Raw genomic sequence first — 21,954 nt, 5'->3', positions numbered from 1 at the left:
AACTTATATTCAAAAATCACTTGATTTGGAGTCGGGACGAAGAAGATATGAAACATCAAAGTTTCAAAAAAAAAAAAAAAAAAAAAAAAACAACTTTTCCTAGTAAGAAATCTGGGCATGAATAGTGTTTTGACAGAGAGCATTTTTTGATTTTTTTCCCAGAACTGAAGCTAAAAACGGACCCTTAAACGAATTTTTCTGGGAAAACACAAAGAAGAAACCTCCCTTAAAATCACGTTTTCTATCCGGCAATGTGGAAGGAAACAAAAAAAAATATGCTGTAAAATCCCTATAATGCCTCCTAGATCAGCATAGATCAAGAGAGTCCAAAAAGCTGCTACACAAATATTTTTCAGAATCTGTCCACAACTGAGAGATAAAACGAGCTATCAAATGATTTTTTCTAAAAAAACATGAAAAAGAAACCCCTCTCGAAATCGAGTTTTCTACCCAGCAGCGCAGGAGAAAATGAAAAAAAAAATAATGTGAAATGCCCAAAATGCCCCTAGATCAGTAAAGGGTCAAAAACTCAGAAAATGCAACTTTGCACCAAGTATGCATTTAGCCCTAAATGCATTTCTAGGTTGAAACGAATGTTCAAGCAAGTGTAATTAGTGTTTTCAAGCGCACAGGAATGGTCCGCGGCTCCTAAGAAGGCCCGACTCAAAATCCGACACCCCAACGGCCAAAAATGAGAAAAATGGACTTGGAATGGAAAATTTGAAATCCAAAAATGTGAAATGGTATCAAATTACCATTTGGCCCTTAGCCACACTTCATACACGATTAATGAGACTCTATGAAAGAATAAAAATTGAATTTCCACACCTGATGCAAACATAGTGAAGCAAAGACTTGTCATTTTTCAATATTTTCATAATATTTCATGAAGTTGAAAGTTACATAGGATACAAACTAGATACCATTGGCCTATGGCATCATCTTATACATGTCAAATACATTGTAAAGAGTGTACTCATATACACATTACATATATGGAATCAAATATACACATCTTGACAAATAAGGCTACAAATGGCATTTCAAGCCAATCTTTACAAGAATTAAAACCTTCAAGTCTACAATCATCCAAGCAATGATGAACATCACAAACCAAGTCTTCATACCTGAACAAAACCCCCAGTAACTTCGGGGTGAGTAAACAAGTTTACTTCTAAGGAATGAGCATGCATAGACTCGATTTCTTCACAGATTTTTACATTAACTTGAAACGATTCAAAAGGATCATGCCACCTAATATCTATGTCAAAGTGAGACTCATAGATCATCCTAAGCTACTTATGTAATTTAAAGTGAACAACGGCATACAAGTTTACATGCTCAAGTATACTAAATAATGTTAAAACATGTTATGTGACATATAAGCATACATTTCCAATTATACTAAACCATATTAAAACAAGTTATAAAATGTCCAAGCATATCTACTCAAGTATACATTTAATATTGAAAGCTCGTAAATCAAGTACACAAACACAAGCATACTACACTAAAAGAATTACACATGTGACAAGTATACATAGTACAAGTATACTAAATGAAATTTAAACTCATGGAGCAAGTATACAAGTTCAAGTATACTAGATAGGATTCAAATACCCAAAGTAAGCATCAATTCTCAAGACACAAGTAATCCATGATTAACAACTTGAAATTAAATGCAAAAACAAATAGTGGAAATACCAGGACATTCGGTCGTTAGACCAAGCAAGTATTTTCAGGTAATTACAACCCACAAGGTACCACCTAGTGTGCACTTATGACTTAGAAGACTCTTGTCTCCGTACTAGAGCCAAACCCTAGCCATCAAATAAATTATGTCCTCACATGCTTTCCAAAATCAATAAGTTCAAAACTTATACAAACTCAAATGTAATTTACCACATTCCATGCACAAGTAAGGTTGAATCCACATAAACCATGTCCTAGAATTCAAGTCTAAAAAGCATATGACATGTCATGTCCTCAATATGCAATTTATACATAAAGCAAGAATATCTTACAACAATTGAGCCATACTATCATCCTAAGCCACAAGTACTAAATAAGCTAAATTTTAGTAACTAGCTTTCAATGTAAGCAATTGTAATATTCTAACAAGCTACATACCTACACAAGATATATATTTAAATCAGCTTTACAAGTCAATGATATTTTATATCATCCTAAGTCCAATTACTATTTTAAGGAGCCACAAGTACTAATTCTATATCAAGTTAGTAGCATGCTCACAAGGTAATTAAACATACTTCATTTTAAGAGATTTTCAACCTAATCTTGGAAAGTCTCTAGATTTCAAATCAATTCCAAATAATCTCAAATTAATATATGTTAAACAACATAGCATGCTCATTACATATATCAAATCAAAAGAGCAAAATGAGCAAGACTCCATTATGTAGATTTTAGTTAATTTAAATTAATTAAATCTATAATTTTTCAAAAGTTGTTCAAATGATCCGAAATAAATATATAACAAGGACTAAGTCATGGCCATGCCATATATCAAGTTAAAAATGGAATACAAGTAAGGTACAATTTAGTATAATTTAAATCTTTTTAAATTCATTAAATCTCTAGATTTGAAAACTCATTTAAATCACCCCAAATTAATATACAACAAAGATCAAGTCATGGTCACGCCATATATCAAGTCTAAAGTGAGTTATATGCAAGTTACAATAAATCATTTATTTCTCAAATTGATATAAAACAAGCATACAACTTGTATTTCACAACAAAGGTAATTAAAATCATTTAAAAAATAAACTATAACACACCCTACCTCACAAGAGGATTGTTCCCCTTAAATCCAAGGCCAATCAACACTAAATGGCAAACCCTTTAAGGGTTATGTAGAGGAGGATGAGAGGAACAAAAAGTATTCCCAAGGTTAAGCTTGGAAATCAATGGAAGGTTCTCAAAAATCAAAGTCAAGGCCTAAGCATCAAGCTTCTCTAATGGTGGCTAGGGTTTGTGGTGAGGAAGAAAATGAAACAATGAAATGAAGTGTGAGTGGAGGAAATAGAAATCCTCCACTCACTATGTGATCTTACACCATGGTCAACACACACAAGTTTAGTCAATTGCACAAAAACCCTTCTTTAAAACCATAATTCCAAAATGGCCCAAAAATAATTGCAAGACTTAATTTGGAGCATACACTTGTCACTCATCCAAGCCAACAAATGGTCCAATCCTAGGCCAACTAATGAGTGAATCTCCACCATCCATGTGTCAAGAGATTAAGCTTCCAAATGGTTCCACCAAAATATCAACAAATGATTCCATAGAAGTGTGACACTTGTCACACATTCCAAAAATTACAAAAAGGTCATTTTCCAAAATATCTTCTAAATTAAATTGCAAAATAGTCCCTAAGATGAAAAATAATGTAATTACACTAAAACCCCACAAGTTAAGAATATTACAAAAATGTTATGCATCGATACCCTTTACAAGAAAAGTAAACACTTAGTATTCTTTTCTAAGAAAGTAAAAATACGCATAGCATGGAATTTAAATATCGTGGATGCATACAAAACCAGAATTAAATCTGAACACGAAAAGTGAGGTTTTGCCAACAAAGTGACAAACGGGAAAAAGACGAAAAGTGAATAATGTCAAAAAATGAAAAATGTGAAAATGACGCAGTCCTTAAAGTAAGTTGTCAATCCAAAAGAAAGAGTCTCAGAAACCATTTTCGAGTACCCAAAAAGACACTAAGTGACAAGAAATCAAACCCAAAAAAGAAATTTCAACGAAAAAAATTCATCCGTAAAATTCTGAGGAAAAAAGGAAAGGAAGGAAATGACCAAGTCATTACAACTTACCCTTCTTAAAGAAATTTCGTTCCTAAAATCAGGGACATTCCCAGAAGAACCGAAGAAGGACTGTAAACAAGGTTACACCAAGGAATAGATCATAAAGTACCCAAGAACAATTCCAAAGGTCTCAAGATCAACAAAAAGACACGAAACCACGAACCGTGAGATACCTCTCTAACGAATTGACATACTAACCCAATGTCAACCACCCAAAGAAGATCAAGGAAACTATATAACTAAGCAAAGAACACAACCAGAAACAACATGGCAGCACAAATATTGACTAGAACTCACCCACAACGTACCCAAGGTGCGGTAGCATCGACGACATCAAGCGCCCACCCACACTTACATTACTAGCTAGGTAATGCAAGGTAGCATCGGCAGCAACTAGCACTCGCCCACCACACATAACTTGTACGGTAGCATAACAGTATAAAGCCCTAATTCATCACCTGCCCTCAACAAGCTTACCCCCCATGAAACCTATCGATACAAATGACATCAATGTCAAACAATCATTACCAAAAGCACCACGGAAACCAGGCATTCTGTGAGAGTTGTGATATGGTCCAAAATGTCCGGCCGGACCATTCTGGCCAATCCTAAACTCTAACAACAATGTCATAGGCATTGCTACGCTTAAGGCCTTAAATCCTCAATATAGGAAAAACAAATAATCCCAAGCTCAAAACACAGTTGTTAACCACACCAATCACGAATCCAAAGCCTGACGAGTCTATGCCCTCAAGCCAATGGATCGGACTTTACAAATCAAACAGCATCATCATCGCCCTAGTTACAACAACTTCCAACAAGACAATGCACCCAAAATCCTCCACGTCATTCTAAAGCTGACCTACTACAAGGCTACACCTAGGAATCAAGACATCAGATCAAGCTCACACACACAATCCTAACAACCAAGGTCATACAACCCTAAGCACAGTACGAAATGATAAAAGAGATGGACTAACTAAAACAATTAGTCATAAAACATACATATACATATGCAAGTATACACTCACAAGTATACTAAGAAATATCAAAATGGAAACACAATATATGTGTATGTACAAGTATACATCCAAAAGTACACTAAGCAATACTAAATCCATGGTAGACAAGTATACAAGCTTAGGTATACTAAACCAAAATGAACTGAAATAAATAACGTGCAAGCATACTAGGTACAAGTATACTAAATGTAAATAAAAGTCCACGCACCATACAACTAAACACATAGTGTACAAAACAAATAAAATATGCTACCTATCACATAGGGGTCAAGCATCAGAGGCATGCTACACATCACCTATAACGCTTACATGACAAACAGATATAGTAAATAAAAAACACATCATCTATATCATCACATAACTACCAAATAGTTACATCCCCTAACATGTTTCTAAGGCATGCTCGAAACAACAAGGTATATAAACATGTAGGAATGATTATGCAATTAATAATCCCGCAAAATTATAAGTAAGAAGGGATGAAATGCCTCTCAAAAGGACAAACTTACCGAAAGTGAATCCCAAAAACCCGGATGAGTCCAATCCCTCACCGCAAGGAAGTGAATCATCTCCTAGAATGAACACTAAAGTCCCTAAAACAAAGAGTCTACAAGTCTTTCCCAAGACTGGCTCAAACACAAGGTGGAATCCTAACACCACACAAAACAAACAATGATGTAATGGATGATCCCAATACTAACCATTACGAGACGCCGATAAGAGAGAACTCAACTTAAGATATCGATAAGTTTGATGAGAACTCTACAGAACTAATCGAAACCCTAAACACAACCCCGAGTCTTCCATAACAAGGAATAATAATTAATTGCACCAATGTAATTAATTACATGAAAACACTCACACCCCAACCTTAGCTCGTAAGAGTTATCTAAGGCAAGATAAGAAGATATCTTAGGTCAACGCACCTATCAAATCCCTAACCATCACTCTAAGAAGAAAAGACACAAGAACCCCACCATTGAGGCTCAAGAAAACAAACCTCCCAATCCCCAAGGAAGGACTCGAGTCAATCCGACTCATCATCCCATGACGCTAGAAACAAGACCCCAAGGATGTCATCACATTAAAGTCACCACGAGACTCTAAGATTCGATGCCCTAGCATCAATCTCAACCAACCAAGCTGAGACAACCCGCAATGCCTAAACAAGACATAGAAATAAACAGTTAACACATAACACAACAATAGACTACACACCCACACAAGTGGTAAAGGATCACATAAGGCATGTCGATACACGCAACATACAGTCATGTTAAAGATAACAAGCACATATAATACGCTAAAGCAAAGAAGCATAACCCTAATGCTAAGCAGACAAGCGTAAATCAACATGCTAAAACAGAGAAGCATATACAATGTGCTAAGACCTACAAGTAAATACAATGTATAAAAGTAAACAAGTACATATGTCATGCTGAGGCAGTTAAAGTAAACTTCTAAACATACGTCCACATAAGCACGTAAACATGTGATTACATTCAACATGTTATCAAGAAGCAAATAAAAACATAGGGCATGACAACACAAGTATGATATGCACCCAAAACCCGTCGTCCCAAGGTTTCCGAACCTAAGAGCTCTGATACCACCTGTGACGGCCCTGGTTTTTAGGCCAGCTCATCCTGTGATGAACTGAACGTAGTTCCGATAACGAACCCAGAATGCGGAAGCAAGAAATAAGACAATGGTCTCCCAAGGCACAACACACCTCTAAGACACTTTGATGACCTTCCATGAGGTCGTGAAACTCAATGAGAACTGATGCGAAAGCAAAAGATCGAAAAAATAACAATTAAGCCCCCAGGGGCAAAATAGTCATTTTACATGAAAACGATGTCCCTAGAATGTATATCATTCCCAAAACACATCCATGACTTCCCATGAAGTCACAGAACTTGAAAAAAGTAGCGGAAGTGGAAAGCAAGAAAAACTGAGCAAAAATAGCCCCAAAGGCAAAATAGTTATTTTTGAAACTATATATTCGGGTGTCACCGAGCACACCGCTGGAAAGACAGTGAAAAATTAATCAAGTTAGACCCAAGAAGCACTTGATTCAAAGTCCGGATGAAAAAGATATGAAACTCCAAAGTTTCATAAAAATCAAACTTTTGGGTTTGAAATCAGTGCGACAAGGGTACTTTACAAGGGGTAAAATGGTCCTTTTAGACAAAACAATATGCAACTGAGCATATCATTAGATAGACAAGGAAAAATTAATAAATATAGACTCAAGAATCACTTGATTCGAAGTCCGGATGAAGAAGATATGAAACGTTAAAGTTTCAAAAAAACTAACTTTTGGTTAAAATTAGTGCGGTAAAGGTACTTTATAAGGGGTAAAATGATCTTCTTAAATATAATTGGATGCAACCGTGCATACCGTTGGATAGACAAGCAAAAATTAATAAACTTAGACTCAAAAATCACTTGATTTGGAGTAGGGACGAAGAAGATATGAAACGTCAAAGTTTCAAAAAAAAAAACCAATTTTTCCGAGTAAGAAATCTGGGCAGGAATAGTGTTTTGACAGAAAACATCTTTTGATTTTTTTTCTAGAAATGAGGCTAAAAACGGACCCTTAAACAAATTTTTCTGGGAAAACACAAAAAAGAAACCCCCCTTAAAATCACATTTTCTACCCGGTAATAGGGAAGGAAACAAAAACACGCTGTAAAATCCCTAAAATGCCCCCTAGATCAGCATAGATCAAGAGAGTCCAAAAAGCTGCTACACAAATTTTTTTCAGAATCTATCCACAACTGAGAGCAAAAACGGGCTATCAAATGAATTTTTCTAGAAAAACACGAAAAAGAAACCCCTCTCAAAATCGAGTTTTCTCCCCGGCAACATAAGAAAAAATGAAAAAAACACTACGAAATGCCCAAAATGTCCCTAGATCAGTAAAGGGTCAAAAACTCAGAAAATGCAACTTTGCACCAAGTATGCATTTGGCCCTAAATGCATTTCTAAGTTGAAAGGAATGTGCACGCAAGTATAATTAGTGTTTTCAAGTGCACGGGAATAGTCTGCGGCTCCCGAGAAGGCCCGACTCAAAATCCGACCCCCCAACGGCCAAAAATGAGAAAAATGGACTTGAAATAGAAAATTTGAAATCCAAAAATGTGAAATGGTATCAAATTACCGTTTGGCCCTTAACTACACTTCATATACGATTAATGAGACTCTATGAAAGAATAAAAATGGAATTCCCACACTCGATGCAAACATAGTGTAGCAAAGACTTGTCATTTTTCAATATTTTCATAATATTTCATGATGTTGAAAGTTACATAAGATACAAACTAGCTAGCATTGGCCTATGGCCTCATCTTATACATGTCAAATACATTATAACGAGTGTACTCATGTACACATTACATATATGGAATCAAATATATACATCTTGACAAATAAGGCTACAAGTGGCATTTAAAGCCAACCTTTACAAGAATTAAAACCTTCCAGTCTACAATCATCCAAGCAATGATGAACATCATGAACCAAGTCTTCGTACCTAAACAAAACCCCAAGTAACTTCGAGGTGAGTAAACAACTTTACTCGTAGGGAATGAGCATGCATAAACTTGATTTCTTTACAGATTTTTACATTAACTTGAAACGATTCAAAAGGATCATGTCACCAAATGTCTATGTCAAAGTGAAACTCAGGGATCATCCTAAGCTACTCATGCAATTTAAAGTGAATAACGGCATACAAGTATACATGCTCAAGTATACTAAACAATGTTAAAATATGTTATGCGACATATAAGCATACATTTCTAAGTATACTAAACCATATTAAAACAAGTTATGAAACGTCTAAGCATATCTACTCAAGTATGCAATTAATATGGAAAGCTCGTAAATCAAGTACACAAACACAAGCATACTAAACTAATACGATTGCACATGTGACAAGTATACATAGCACAACTATACTAAATGAAATTTAAACTCATGGAGCAAAAATACAAGTTCAAGTATACTAGATAGGATTCAAATACCCAAAGTAAGCATAAATTCTCAAGACACAAGTAATCCATGATTAACAACTTGAAATTAAATGCGAAAACAAATAGTGGAAACACCAGGACATTCGGTCGTTAAACCAAGCAAGTATTTTCGGGTAATTACGACCCACAAGGTACCACCTAGTGCGCACTTATGACTTAAAAGACTCTTGTCTCCGTACTAGAGCCAAACCCCAGCTATCAAATAAATTATGTCCACACAAGCTTTCCAAAATCAATAAGTTCAAAACTTATACAAACTCAAATGCAAGTTACCACATTCTATGCACAAGTAAGGTTGAATCCATACAAACCATGTCCAAGAATTCAAGTCTAAATAGCATATAACATGTCATGTCCTCAATATGCAATTTATACATAAAGCAAGAATATCTTACAACAATTGAGCCACACTACCATCCTAAGCCACAAGTACTAAATAAGCTAAATTTTAGTAGCTTACTTTCAAGGTAAGCAATTGTAATATTCTAACAAGCTATATACCTACACAAGATATATATTTAAATAAGCTTTACAAGTTATTGATATTTTATATCATGCTAAGTCCAATTACCATTTTAAGGAGCCACAAATACCAATTCTATATCAAGTTAGTAGCATGCTCACAAGGTAATTAAACATACTTCATTTTAAGAGATTTTCAACCTAATTATGGAAAGTCTCAAGATTTCAAATCAATTCCAAATAACTTCAAATTAATATATGTTAAACAACATAGCATGCTCATTACATATATCAAATCAAAATAGCAAAATGAGCAAGACTCTATCATGTAGATTTCTATTAATTTAAATTAATTAAATCTCTAATTTTTTAAAAGTTGTTCAAATGATCCGAAATAAATATATAACAAGGACTAAGTCATAGCCATGCCATATGTCAAGTCAAAAATGAAATACAAGCAAGGTACAATTCAGTATAATTTAAATTAATTTAAATTCATTAAATCTCTAGATTTGAAAACTCATTTAAATCTCCCCAAATTAATATACAACAAAGATCAAGTTATGGCCATGCCATATATCAAGTCTAAAGTGAGTTATATGCAAGTTACAATAAATCATTTATTTCTAAAATTGATATAAAACATGCATACAACTTGTATTTCACTACAAAAGCAATTAAAATCATTTAGAAAATAAACTATAACACACCCTACCTCACAAGAGGATTGTTCCCCTTGAATCCAAGGCAAATCAACATTAAATGGCAAACCTTTCAGGGGTTATGTAGAGGAGGATGAAGGGAACAAAAATTATTCCCAAGGTTAAGTTTGGAAATCATTGGAAGGTTCTCAAAAATCAAAGTCAAAGCCTAAGCATCAAGCTTCTCTAATGGTGGCTAGGGTTTGTGGTGAGGAAGAAAATGAAACAATGAAATGAAGTGTGAGTGGAGGAAATAGAAATCATCCACTCACTATGTGATCTTACACCATGGTCACTACACACAAGTTTGGTCAATTGCACAAAAACCCTTCTTTAAAACCATAATCCTAAAGTGGCCTAAAAATAATTTCAAGACTTAATTTGGAGCATACACTTGTTACTCATCCAAACCAACAAGTGGTCCAATCCTAGGCCAACTAATTGGTGAATCTCCACCCTCCATGTGTCAAGAGATTAAGATTTCAAGTGGTTCCACCAAAATGTCAACAAGTGGTTCCATAGGAGTGTGACACTTGTCACACTTTCCAACAATTGCAAAAAGGTCCTTTTCTAAAATATCTTCCAAATTAAATTGCAAAATGGTCCCTAAGACGAAAAATAATGTAATTACACTAAAACCCCAAAAGTTAAGAATATTACAAAAAGGTTATGCATCTATACCCTTTACAATAAAAGTAAACACTTAGTATGCTTTTTTAAGAAAGTAAAAATACGCATAGCATGGAATTTAAATACCGTGGATGCATGGAAAACCGGAATCAAATCCGAACACGAAAAGTGAGGTTGTGCCAACAAAGTGACAAACAGGAAAAAGACGAAAAGTGAATAGTGTCGAAAAACGAAAAATGTGAAAATAACGCGGTCCTTGATAGAAGTTGTTAATCCAAAAGAAAGAGTCTCAGAAACCATTTCCGAGTACCCGAGATGACACTAAGTGACAAGAAATCAAACCCAGAAAAGAAATTTCAACGAAAAAAATTCATCCGTAAAATTCCAAGGAAAAAAGGAAAGGAAGGAAATGACCGGGTCATTACAAGATCCCTACCACACCAAATTCTACCTCCATCCACAGCATCATAATTGTTACACCATTGCCAATGTGGTCTAATTTTTGTGCTAATCTTACTAAACTTATCCCTTTGGACTCTGGTCTCTACCAAACACACCAAAGCCAAAGTGAACTTACTCAACCAGGAATGGACCACAAATTGCATCCTTTTTCCTGTTGGGCCCTGTAACATTCCACATTCCTATCATAAGGTAATAGCAATTGGTGGAATAGCTCCACCAGCAACCATATCTCTACTAATCCTAGTCATAACAACTTCATTCTCAACTTCCTTCTTCCTAAACACAAACGGATTTATCTACAACTTGACAGAGGGTTAATGAATGAAGAAGTACTTCCTTGAGAAGACCCCTCCGCAAACGAACACACGGACTAATAGTCAATTTATCTTGTATCACAACATCCTCATGAATCGCACCTAGATTAATGATCTAATGTCCCATTTGCACAGGTGAACCATTAGCCTGTGTCTTTAGTTCCACAGCTGTACCCTCTTTACTCAAAGTTTCACATTGTATTGTCACAACAACATTTTCCTCAGACTCCACTAGTCTAGCCCTTGTCCCTTCAAGCTGTAAGGCTACATCAGTAGTAACCTCATTAATTTCCACATTTTCTTCCTCAACATTCTTTAATTTCTCAGCAGCAACCTCTTCAAAAATAGGCAAAGTATCCACTATACTTCTATCTAAGCTATCTTGAACAACAGCAATAGCCTCCTCCCCATTGACAACCACAATAGGATCCAACTCCTTATCAACTAGGATCATCTTTCCTTTTTGATTTTCCACCCATTCAAAAGCGACCCTTTTCTTCTTCACTATCATTGGACAATTAACTTCAGCATGTCTATAGCCATTACATTTCCTACACAACTATGGTTTCCAATCATATTCCACGACAATCTCACATGCAGTGTCATGTATATCAATATGAATAACTTCAGGAAGTTCATTATGAACATCCTAAATCATATTACCAGCAGCATCCTCAAGCTTAGTAATATTATTATGCACTCTCCTAGCCTTGATCTTTTGATAAAAATACTTTGAACTTCTGTCTTGATCTTTAATCTAACTAATTATAGCCTTCTGTGATAACAAAGTTTCCTCATTGGATTGGGTAGCTTCATAGGCTCTCTTGGACTCAATCTCCCTCTGAATAAGACTCTCATTATGAGGACAATTGAATAAATCAGTCTGGCAAACTTCAAGATCCCTCTTGGCTATAATTAAATTTTCAAAAACTGATCCAAACTTAGTTCTATTCCACACCTTGACAGCTTCCTTAACCCCTTTAAGCTTCTTTATAACCTGTGCAATTGGATCACCAGGAACAGCGGTTTGCCAAGCTTCAGCAACCACTTGCTTCACCATAGATTGAGTATTCCATAAGTATAGAAATAGAAATGGTTTAGGACCTGAGGCAACCTGCATTGGAAAATGAACACAAATCCCCCAATGATCTGATGCCAAAAGAGGAGTGAGTTCAATTTGAATAGATGGGAAAGGATCACTCCATTCTTCATTCATTAACCCTCTGTCAAGTTGCAAATAAATCCTCCTTGTAACATGTCTCTTAGATAAAGAAGCACTTCCTTAAGAGGACCCCTCCACAAACTACCACACCATATATGGACTAGTAGTCAATTTATCTTGTATCACAACATCCTCATGAATCGCACCTAGATTAATGATCTAATGTCCCATTTGCACAGGTGAACCATTAGCCTGAGTCTTTAGTTCCACAGCTGTACCCTCTTTACTCAAAGTTTCACATTGTATTGTCACAACAACATTTTCCTCAGACTCCACTAGTCTAGCCCTTGTCCCTTCAAGCTGTAAGGCTACATCAGTAGTAACCTCATTAATTTCCACATTTTCTTCCTCAACATTCTTTAATTTCTCAGCAGCAACCTCTTCAGAAACAGGCAAAGTATCCACTATACTTCTATCTAAGCTATCTTGAACAACAGCAATAGCCTCCTCCCCATTGACAACCACAATAGGATCCAACTCCTTATCAACTAGAATCATGTTTCCTTTTTGCTTTACCACCCATTCAAAAGTGACATTTTTCTTTTTAACTATCATTAGACAATTAACTTCAACATGTGTATAGCCATTACATTTCCTACACAACTGTGGTTTCCAATCATATTCCACAACAATCTCACATGCAGTGTCATGTATATCAATATGAATAACTTCAGGAAGTTCATCATGAACATCCACCTCAACCATAACTTTGACAAAACCTTCACACTCTCTAGTAAGAGTAACCTCATCTAGGAATAAAGGCTTAAAAAATTGAGAACAAACCCTAGCAATAGACATATTTCCTCTGCAATGCATAGGCAATCTAATCAATCGAACCCAAATAGGAACTGATCCCAAAACCTCTTTCTCTAAATTCACATTCTTCTCCCAACGCTTAAAAATCATGGGGCGACCATGATACGTATGTATCCTCTGCAAGATATTATGAACAGCTTCCGCATTCTCGAATCATATCATGAAAAAACCTCCTAGTAGAGATACCAATTTCATCACGCCCACAGACTTCCATATACGCTTCAAGAAATCATTAAAGTGTGGAAAGTATGGGCGCTTTCCCACCACGTAACCTACAATTGAATGTTTCCAGTATTCTACTTCTTCTTCAACATCCTGATCCAAGATTTTGATCACCTTTGCACCTCGGCATTCTGGTATATAAGGTAGTTTCTCCATCTTCTTCTGTACTTCAACATCAAATAACTTCCTCCACGATGGAGGAGATGGACCCTTTTCCTTGTCCAGGACTAGTGCCTAAGGATTACTAGCCCCCATCAGCATGATAGAGGAAGAAGGACCCTCCCTCATAACTGTCAAACCCACCAGTCCTCACCGCCGGCCGTCGTTGTCTGAACTATAGCTTTGGAAACCCTAGTAACTACCGAAACCCTAAATCGTCCAGTTTAGAGAGAAAAAGGGCAAAATAGTAAGATACATGACATTAGTTCGATACCTTTCTTTCATTTTTTGGTCTTCTATAATGACAAAAAATTGATGTCTTTAGACCTAAAGTCGCTATAATAGGGATAAAATAATTAATTAGATGTATATTAACAACACTTTAGCAAGTTTAGTGTAAGTAGGGATGTCAATGAGACAGGTTCAAGACATGACACCCCTTTCCCAAACCTGTCCCACCAAATAAAAAAAATTTCCCAAGCCCAGCTCAGAGGGGCCGGATGTACATATTTTTAAATGAAAAATAATTCAATTTATTAAAGATAAATTTTGTAAATTTTCTTGTAGCATACTCAAATTTTTTTGTAGCATAATAACAAACATATTATTAAAATTTAAAATTATCATAAGAAATAAAAGAAAAAAGAAAAATTATAACTAGTAAAATAATATTTATTCATAATTAATTATTAATCAAGGTTGAGGACTTTGCGAGTTCTAAACTCTTTTCCCAAACCCACCTCTAACCCAATTAAGATGATCCCAAACCTGTCCCAATAAGGGCGAGGTAAATTAACATCCCTAGTTATAAGTTAAATATGTATCACATACCCTTGAAGAATATGTACAGATCCCAAAGGGGAAGCCCACATTGATAGTGGGCAGGACGTGAATCAACCATTATATATTTAACCCCAATGGACAAGCCCATCCCAACCCAAAGAGACTCAAATGGTATAAAACAAATAGCCCAATTAGTGACTACTAACAAAACTAAATTCTGACAGTTTGTGAGTGTCAGAAATCCGGTAACAAAGCCAATTGCAGCGTCGAAGAACTGCATTTCCGATCAATCAGGTGGCCTCGGTGGTGGTCGAAGTGTACAGCTAAGAATTGCTTATGCACCTGATGTGGTGGCGCTATAACTAGATGATTAGGAATTCCCAGGATCAATTGAGACATTATTCGTCACCACAAGAAGTTTGGACACGTTAATCTAGGGCACAACTAATTCTCTCAAACAAGGAATAACAAATAAATTTAATATGTTGGTGCAAACAATTCAAGAATCCTCCAAGAATCTAAAGAAATAAGCATACAACTACATTTTTTTTCACGCTCTATATCAATCTATTAGTTGAAAGAATAATTTTATACTGCAAACAATTCAAGAATCCTCCAAGAATCTAAAGAAATAAGCATACAACTACATTTTTTTTCACGCTCTATACCAATCTATTAGCTGAAAGAATAATTTTATACTGCAAACAATTCAAGAATCCTCCAAGAATCTAAAGAAATAAGCATACAACTACATTTTTTTTCATGCTCTATATCAATCTATTAGCTGAAAGAATAATTTTATACAATTGGCCACCCAATATCATGAATATTTTAGTCTCTTCCTGGTCCAGCCTGAACAAAAAACTTATGGCAAACTCTGCATAAAAAGATAAATCTAAGTTGATAAAACAGCTGGTTTCTGTGTAGCCTCTTCACCTTGCAAGCTCTCATAATATTTGACTAGGACTTCCCATCCCCCAGGACACATAAAACCATCAGGAGGGTTCTCACCGTTTCTTGCATAAGTCCGCATCTGCAATCAATAAAATTACAAACACAAATATTAAAATAACAGTAAAACATATCTTCCTCAATATTTATGAAAAGATGTCCTTGGACTTCAAGATTGCAAATTACTCTCACTCTAATATTTTTTTTTAACAATTATCTGAAATTTGAAACCATTCAAAATGTCTCAAATCTTAAACAATTTCTAATTTCAAAAAGTTTGATAAATTAAATAAAATTATAATATTCTTATATCTATTGTGCTAAAACATAGGGGTTTCAAGTTATTCTAATTTAGCCAAAACAGTGGATACCGGAGAGCAAGGCCCAAAATAGATCTAAATAAATTAACAAAAAAACAAAACTGATTTTTAAATTATTACAATTAGAGTTTGAACGCAGCAATATTAATCAATTAAGTATAGATAGCAAAAATAAATAAATCAAGCAACCACTTTTATGTGGAAAATTCCAAGGAGAAAAAACAAGGGAGATAATCCAGAACACTGAATCCACTATGATAAAGAAGATTACAACTAGGTTACAGTTCTCCAAACATAAGAACCCCTACTTACCTCCTTGACACAAAATTATCCTCAAACTCTCCTCAAGTCTCTAGGCACACAATCCACTTGTCAACAGACTTCATTCACAAATCTATTTCTCACACCAGTAATTCAGTTTCAACCACTAGTCATCCAGGTTGTGTGTGTTGTGTAAAAAACATGGGTGTTGATGACGATGAAAGCTCCACAAGATGATCAACACTCAAAATAATAATTCCATCTCATGCAAGATGTAGATGATGAAAAACAAAAATATGATCTCTCTATATAAAATCTCTTAATAATGTGTGTAGAGATCTCTTTGTATATTTGTGTCTTTTTGAGGGACTATATTGTATAATGCTTTGTGTTTGCACTGCAAAAATCTGTCCGTTCCAAGTGGAAGGTGGAAGGTGCGGTCGTGCCAGGATTTGCCGAGAATCCAATGGAAATGGAATAGTGCCAAACTATATTCCAAATCTGACCGTGAGAGACTTGAGGCTCAGGCGATTGTGGAGAGCTTGGAATGACTGCTCTCACGGAGTTCTTTTTGCCTTTGTGGAAAAAGACTTCGGAAATGGAGTGATAGAAAGGAAACGGATGAAAATGTTTGGTAAAAGTGCTGCTGAAAGAATGAAATGAACTAAAATGAAGTCTGAATTTCATTAAACTAGGAACTGAAGTACAAGTGCTGAAAATTAAAGGAATTGAAATACATGTGCGGGAAATTAAAGTGCTTGAAAAGTAAAGATTACACTAGGAAAAGATAAAGTGCATGAATTGAAATGAAAAGTAGATGAAAATAGGAGTTGTTTGATTTGTTTGGAGATGCCTTTCATTTAGTCCAAGTCTTCTATTTATGGCCAGTGGCAGTTCCATCTGTTGTTGAGATGCTTCCATGTGGGACATCCGATTTGTGCCACATGTCCCATATCCCCCTTAGTCTTTTCAGAATGTTGACACGTGTAAAGACATGCTCTCCCATGAATTGCAGCCCAATTGAAGACTTCTAGCCACGTTCGGTAACTGCCAAGCGGAATGGACCATGATCTTTTAACTGCAGGTAACTACTCCTCCATTAGCTGCCATGTGTCCCATGACTTTTCTACTTGTGGGTAACTATCTCTCCTTGCTGACACGTGTCCCTATGCATTACTTGTACCAATGGCTTCCTCTAATGAAGCCACGTGTCGCTTCAGGATTGCATCCTTATCTGCATATCGCCCTTCCAATTGGAAACGTTCACTCTTCCATTGGAATCAGCCACAACAACCTTTCCAACTGGAAATGGCAGATAGTTATGGTGTAAACATTGCCCCAAAAATTTTATGTGCTGGATATTCTCTGAAGAATAGTAAGGCATATAAAATTTTAGATTGAGTGAAAATTTGGCATGTGATATTCTGCTAGAGGAGGAACGGGACAACTAGAAATTTTCAACCGGAATGTACCGTATGTCTGAAAACTTTAATCAGCCTATTATCTAGGCCAAAAGTTGTAAAGAGGATTTGGATCCTTCTATCCCACACCCACCCCCACCCCCCCCCCCCACCCCCCCCCCCCCCCCGCGCGCGCGGCGCGGGAGGTCTGGAGGTTTACTAGGAGGATGAATTTGTACATCTTATGGCCAAATACACAGTTGATTAGCTACATTTTGCCCCCCTAACACCACTAGAAGTGGGTTTGGGTCTACTAGAAGGTTGTTCCTCCATCAAGGTTTCTTTGGAGGGGGTTGTCCTTCAAACGCCATTGGAAAGGCCATAGGTGGCGCGATTGCAAATTGTTGAATGCTCATAAATAAAACATTCTGTTGGACCTGAGATGGAGGTGGCTGGACTAATGTTGGTGGAGGATACTGTACATGCAGTGGAAGTGATTGAATTACTATTGGTGGAAGGTTCTACACTTAAGGTTCCACTTCCACTTGAAGTGAACCTGAACTGGTGGTGGTTGCGGCTGCACTAATGGTGGAATCGGTGTCTGAGGTGGTAGTCATTTTGACGGGTTTGTACATGATGGTAGGACCTTTCTCATTCTGCTATTGCATTTCGAAAACATTCTAGGAGCTTTTCCTTGAGTTGTCGGAAATATTGCTCACGTTCTTCGGCAATAAATAGGTTCAGACTCGTTGAAATTCTTCTTCCATCCATTACCTCCAATTTCTTTAACCGGGTGTGCCACTATGTTTGCACTGAAATTATGTTCATTCCAAGTGGAAGGTGGAAAGTGGAAGGTGCGGGCATGCCTGGATTCGCCGAGAATCCAATGGAAATGGAATAACGCCAAACTATATTCCAAATTTGGCCATGAAAGGCTTGAGGCTCAGGCGATTGTGGAGAGTTTGGAATGACATCTGTCGTGGGGTTCTTTTTGCCTTTGCGGAAAAGGACTTCGGAAATGGAGTGACAGAATGGAAAAGGATGAAAATTTTTGGTAAAGGTGTTGCTGAAAGAATGAAATGAACTAAACTGAACTGAAAGTCTGAATTTCATTAAACTAGGAATGGACATACAAGTGCTAAAATTAAAGGAATTGAAATACATGTACGGGAAATTAAAGTACTTGAAAAGTAAGGATTACACTAGGAAAAGATGAAGTGCATGAATTAAAATGAAAAATAGATGAAAATAGGAGTTGTTTGATCTGTGTGTAGATGCATTTCATTTAATACAAGTCTTCTATTTATAGCCAGTGGCAGTTCCATATGTTGTTTAGATACTTCCATATAGGACGTCCGATTTGTGCCACGTGTCCTATGTCTCCCTTAGTCTTTTCAGAATGTTGACACGTATAAATATATGTTCTCCCATGAATTACAGTTTTGGATGAGTAGGTTTGGTGGTCAAATGCCAATTGAAGGCTTTGAACCACGTTCTGGAACTACCAAGTGGAATGGACCATGATCTTCTAATTGCAAGTAACTGCAGGTAACTGCTCCTCCATTAGTTGCCATGTGTCCCATGACCTTTCAGCTTGTAGGTAACTGCTCCTTCATTGTCCGCCATGTGTCCCACGACTTTCCAACTTGTAGGTAACTGTCTCCCTCTTTGCTGACACGTGTCCCTATGCAGTTACTTGTACCAAATGACTTCCTCTGATGAAGTCACGTGTCGCTTCATGATTGCATCCGTATCTGCAAAGCGCCCATCTAATTAGAAACGTTCACCCTTCCATCGGAATCGACCACGACAACCTTTCTAGCTGGAAATAGCCAATAGTTATGCTATAAACACTTCGGATCCAAAAGAGTTAGGGTTTCTTAGTTAATCATAATAGAAAAACTTAGACCTTTTAGGATTCTAATTTAAAGAAGTTTCCAAAAACTTTTCCCGCACGGTTCGATTGATCAACAGCTACTAAACAGTGTCCAGTCATCAACACTTGATCAAGTTGTTTTGCACTTCAATATAAGTTTTTGGAAATTATCGGCCAATCGATGCTTACTTTTTTGAAAAATTTCCAGTATAAATGTATTTACTTCAAAAACATATTCATGCATCCAAAACATTGTTTTCATGAATCAAAACGTATATGCATTGCAACATTATGCACTAAACGACGGTGCATGATTATGAACCCTAATCAATGATTTAGTTATTTAATTGGTGATTTAATTTTTTTTTTCCCTTAATGTATCTTCAAATTCTTATTCTAATCATAAACATAGGTACCACCACAGACTAACCAGCTAAACTAACTTTTGAAAATCTAATCCAAAACTAAAAATAAAATACCAACTCTGTCTTTGGTAACAACATTTGTCTAACATTAAGTTCTAATCCTAACAGTGTCTTTCGTGTAAGTAACTCTAACCACCCTTGTTAGAGTTGGGAATCTTAACATCAGAAAAAATGTAAACGTCCTTTTACCATTTTACCCTCAATGTTACTATATAAAAATTACCAATAGCAATAAAAATTAAATTACAAATGTTTCCTCAACCAACAAATTTCTTTCCTATGTCTTTCTCTTCCTCTCTGAAATTTCAACTGGAATCATATAAAAATACCAATAGTCCGTTTCTCACTAAACCAATGCCACCCCACACTAGGGCTGCAACTCGGGTGGGTGGGCCCAACCCAAAATAACCCAAGCCTAGCCCGAAATTTTGTGGCCTTGGGCAATATTTTTCTAATTTCAATTTGGGCCTAGGCTGTATATTTTGAGCCTGAATTCAATTCGGGCTAGGCTTGGGTTGATATGGATGAAGCCCGAAGCCCAACCCGAGCCTGAAAATATTATACATATTATAATTATACTTCAATCACAAGAGTGTAATAGTCAAGTTGGTAGTGTGTTTGGGATTTATGCTTCAGGTTTGAATCATGGGTGTAGCATTAATTGATTTATTTTTTACACACAAATTCTTATGAGGTGGGCTTAGTGCGGGCTCAGGCTGGACAAATTATGTATGGGCTGCTTGGACAGCTCGGCTCGGGCTTAAGGCGGGCTCGGGCTGAAGATTTTCTATATGGGCCTAGCCTGAGATGAGTGCCAAGCCCGCCCAACCCGCCCGAGTTGCAGGCCTACCCCACACCAGCACCACTCTGTGTGTGTGTGTGTGTGTGTGTGTGTGTTGTTGTTGTTGTTGTCCCCATTGCTAACTCTACAAAATTCCCCACTATCTCTCTCTCTCACCACCATCCCTGTCCTCGCCATCACTAGCCCTAGCAAAATCGGTAGAATTTTGTTGTGGTAGGATAGAGACTCAAGTATAAGAAAGCCCACACGCGGAGAAAGACAACATTTTAGGCTACTGTAGGGTGTGTTTTGGGTTTGGGTCAAGCCCATAATAGCCCACTTGCAAGACCCAAGTATTCTGACTCATTGGACAAGATTTCAACCTCAGGTTGGTCCAACCCATAGGTAGCCTTGGTGTTTCGTACCGCATGAAAATTTGATAATATAGAAAAAAGTATTTCAATATATAAAAGTAAAAAAAAATAATAATAATAAGGGTAAATTACATTGACACCCCTGAGGTTTACCTTAATTACACGTTGGTTATGCCTGCGAAAACCAACAATGCTATCAAAGAATGGAATAAAACGAAAGGCCATGTTTCTGCTCAATTACAGCAGGCTAGACTGGAGATAGAGGAGGTTCAACTCCAACTTCTCAAGGATCCTTTGAATCCAGGTCTGATATCTAAGGAGAGGGAAGCTTATTTGAATTTACAGCATACTAGTGCTCTGGAGGAAGTGCTACGGGCCCAGAAATCTAGACTTACATGGCTGAAGAAAGGGGATAAATGCTCATCCTTTTTCCGTAAAATGGTCAAACAAAGAAGATGTAACAATGCCATCACAAGTAGTTCACTAACTAGTCTTTTATAACATTGGGGTCTTCAGACAATGCACCATCAGTATTCTTTGTTTGGCCCTAGAGGAGTTCTTTCTGAAGTGAATAGTATGAAACTTGAATGTGCTATTAGTGCTGATGAAGTGAGGAATGTGGTGATGGCTTTTAATCCCGACAAGGCTCCAGGTCCAGATGGATTCCCAGCCAGGTTCTATCAAAGATATTGGAGTATGGTGGGAAAAGAGGTTGTGGCTGCAGTTCTACACTTTTTTGAATCTGATTCTATTCCAATGGGAGTTAAATCAACTTTTCTGGCATTGATTCCAAAGAGTAATCATGGTGACAAAATAGAGAATTATAGACCTATTTCATTGTGTAATCTTGTCTACAAGATCATTTCAAAAAATTTGGCCAATAGGTTA

General features: G+C 36.6%; 1 protein-coding gene across 2 annotated transcripts in view; it reads right to left on the bottom strand.

Annotated features, from left to right (window-relative positions):
• Nucleotides 1-15,353: 15,353 nt before the first annotated feature.
• The window catches only part of LOC132275997 (ATP sulfurylase 2-like), a 38,040-nt gene continuing 31,439 nt past the window's right edge, over nucleotides 15,354-21,954 (bottom strand). Inside the window, exon 5 of one of the 2 annotated variants that reach the window (XM_059777240.1) lies at nucleotides 15,354-15,711. In XM_059777240.1, coding sequence (XP_059633223.1) covers nucleotides 15,574-15,711 — 138 coding nt within the window. In that variant the 3' untranslated portion in view covers nucleotides 15,354-15,573. The remainder of the gene's footprint in view (nucleotides 15,712-21,954) is intronic. The other variant, XR_009470818.1, reaches the window with a different exon arrangement.

The sequence above is a fragment of the Cornus florida genome, unplaced genomic scaffold, assembly GCF_030987335.1.
Source record: "Cornus florida cultivar Cherokee Brave unplaced genomic scaffold, ASM3098733v1 CherokeeBrave_3.0.0_Hap2_Chr10, whole genome shotgun sequence".
In the NCBI taxonomy this organism is placed as follows: domain Eukaryota; kingdom Viridiplantae; phylum Streptophyta; class Magnoliopsida; order Cornales; family Cornaceae; genus Cornus; species Cornus florida.
Note: the sequence above shows the minus strand (reverse complement) of the source record. Positions and strands in the feature narration are given on the sequence as shown.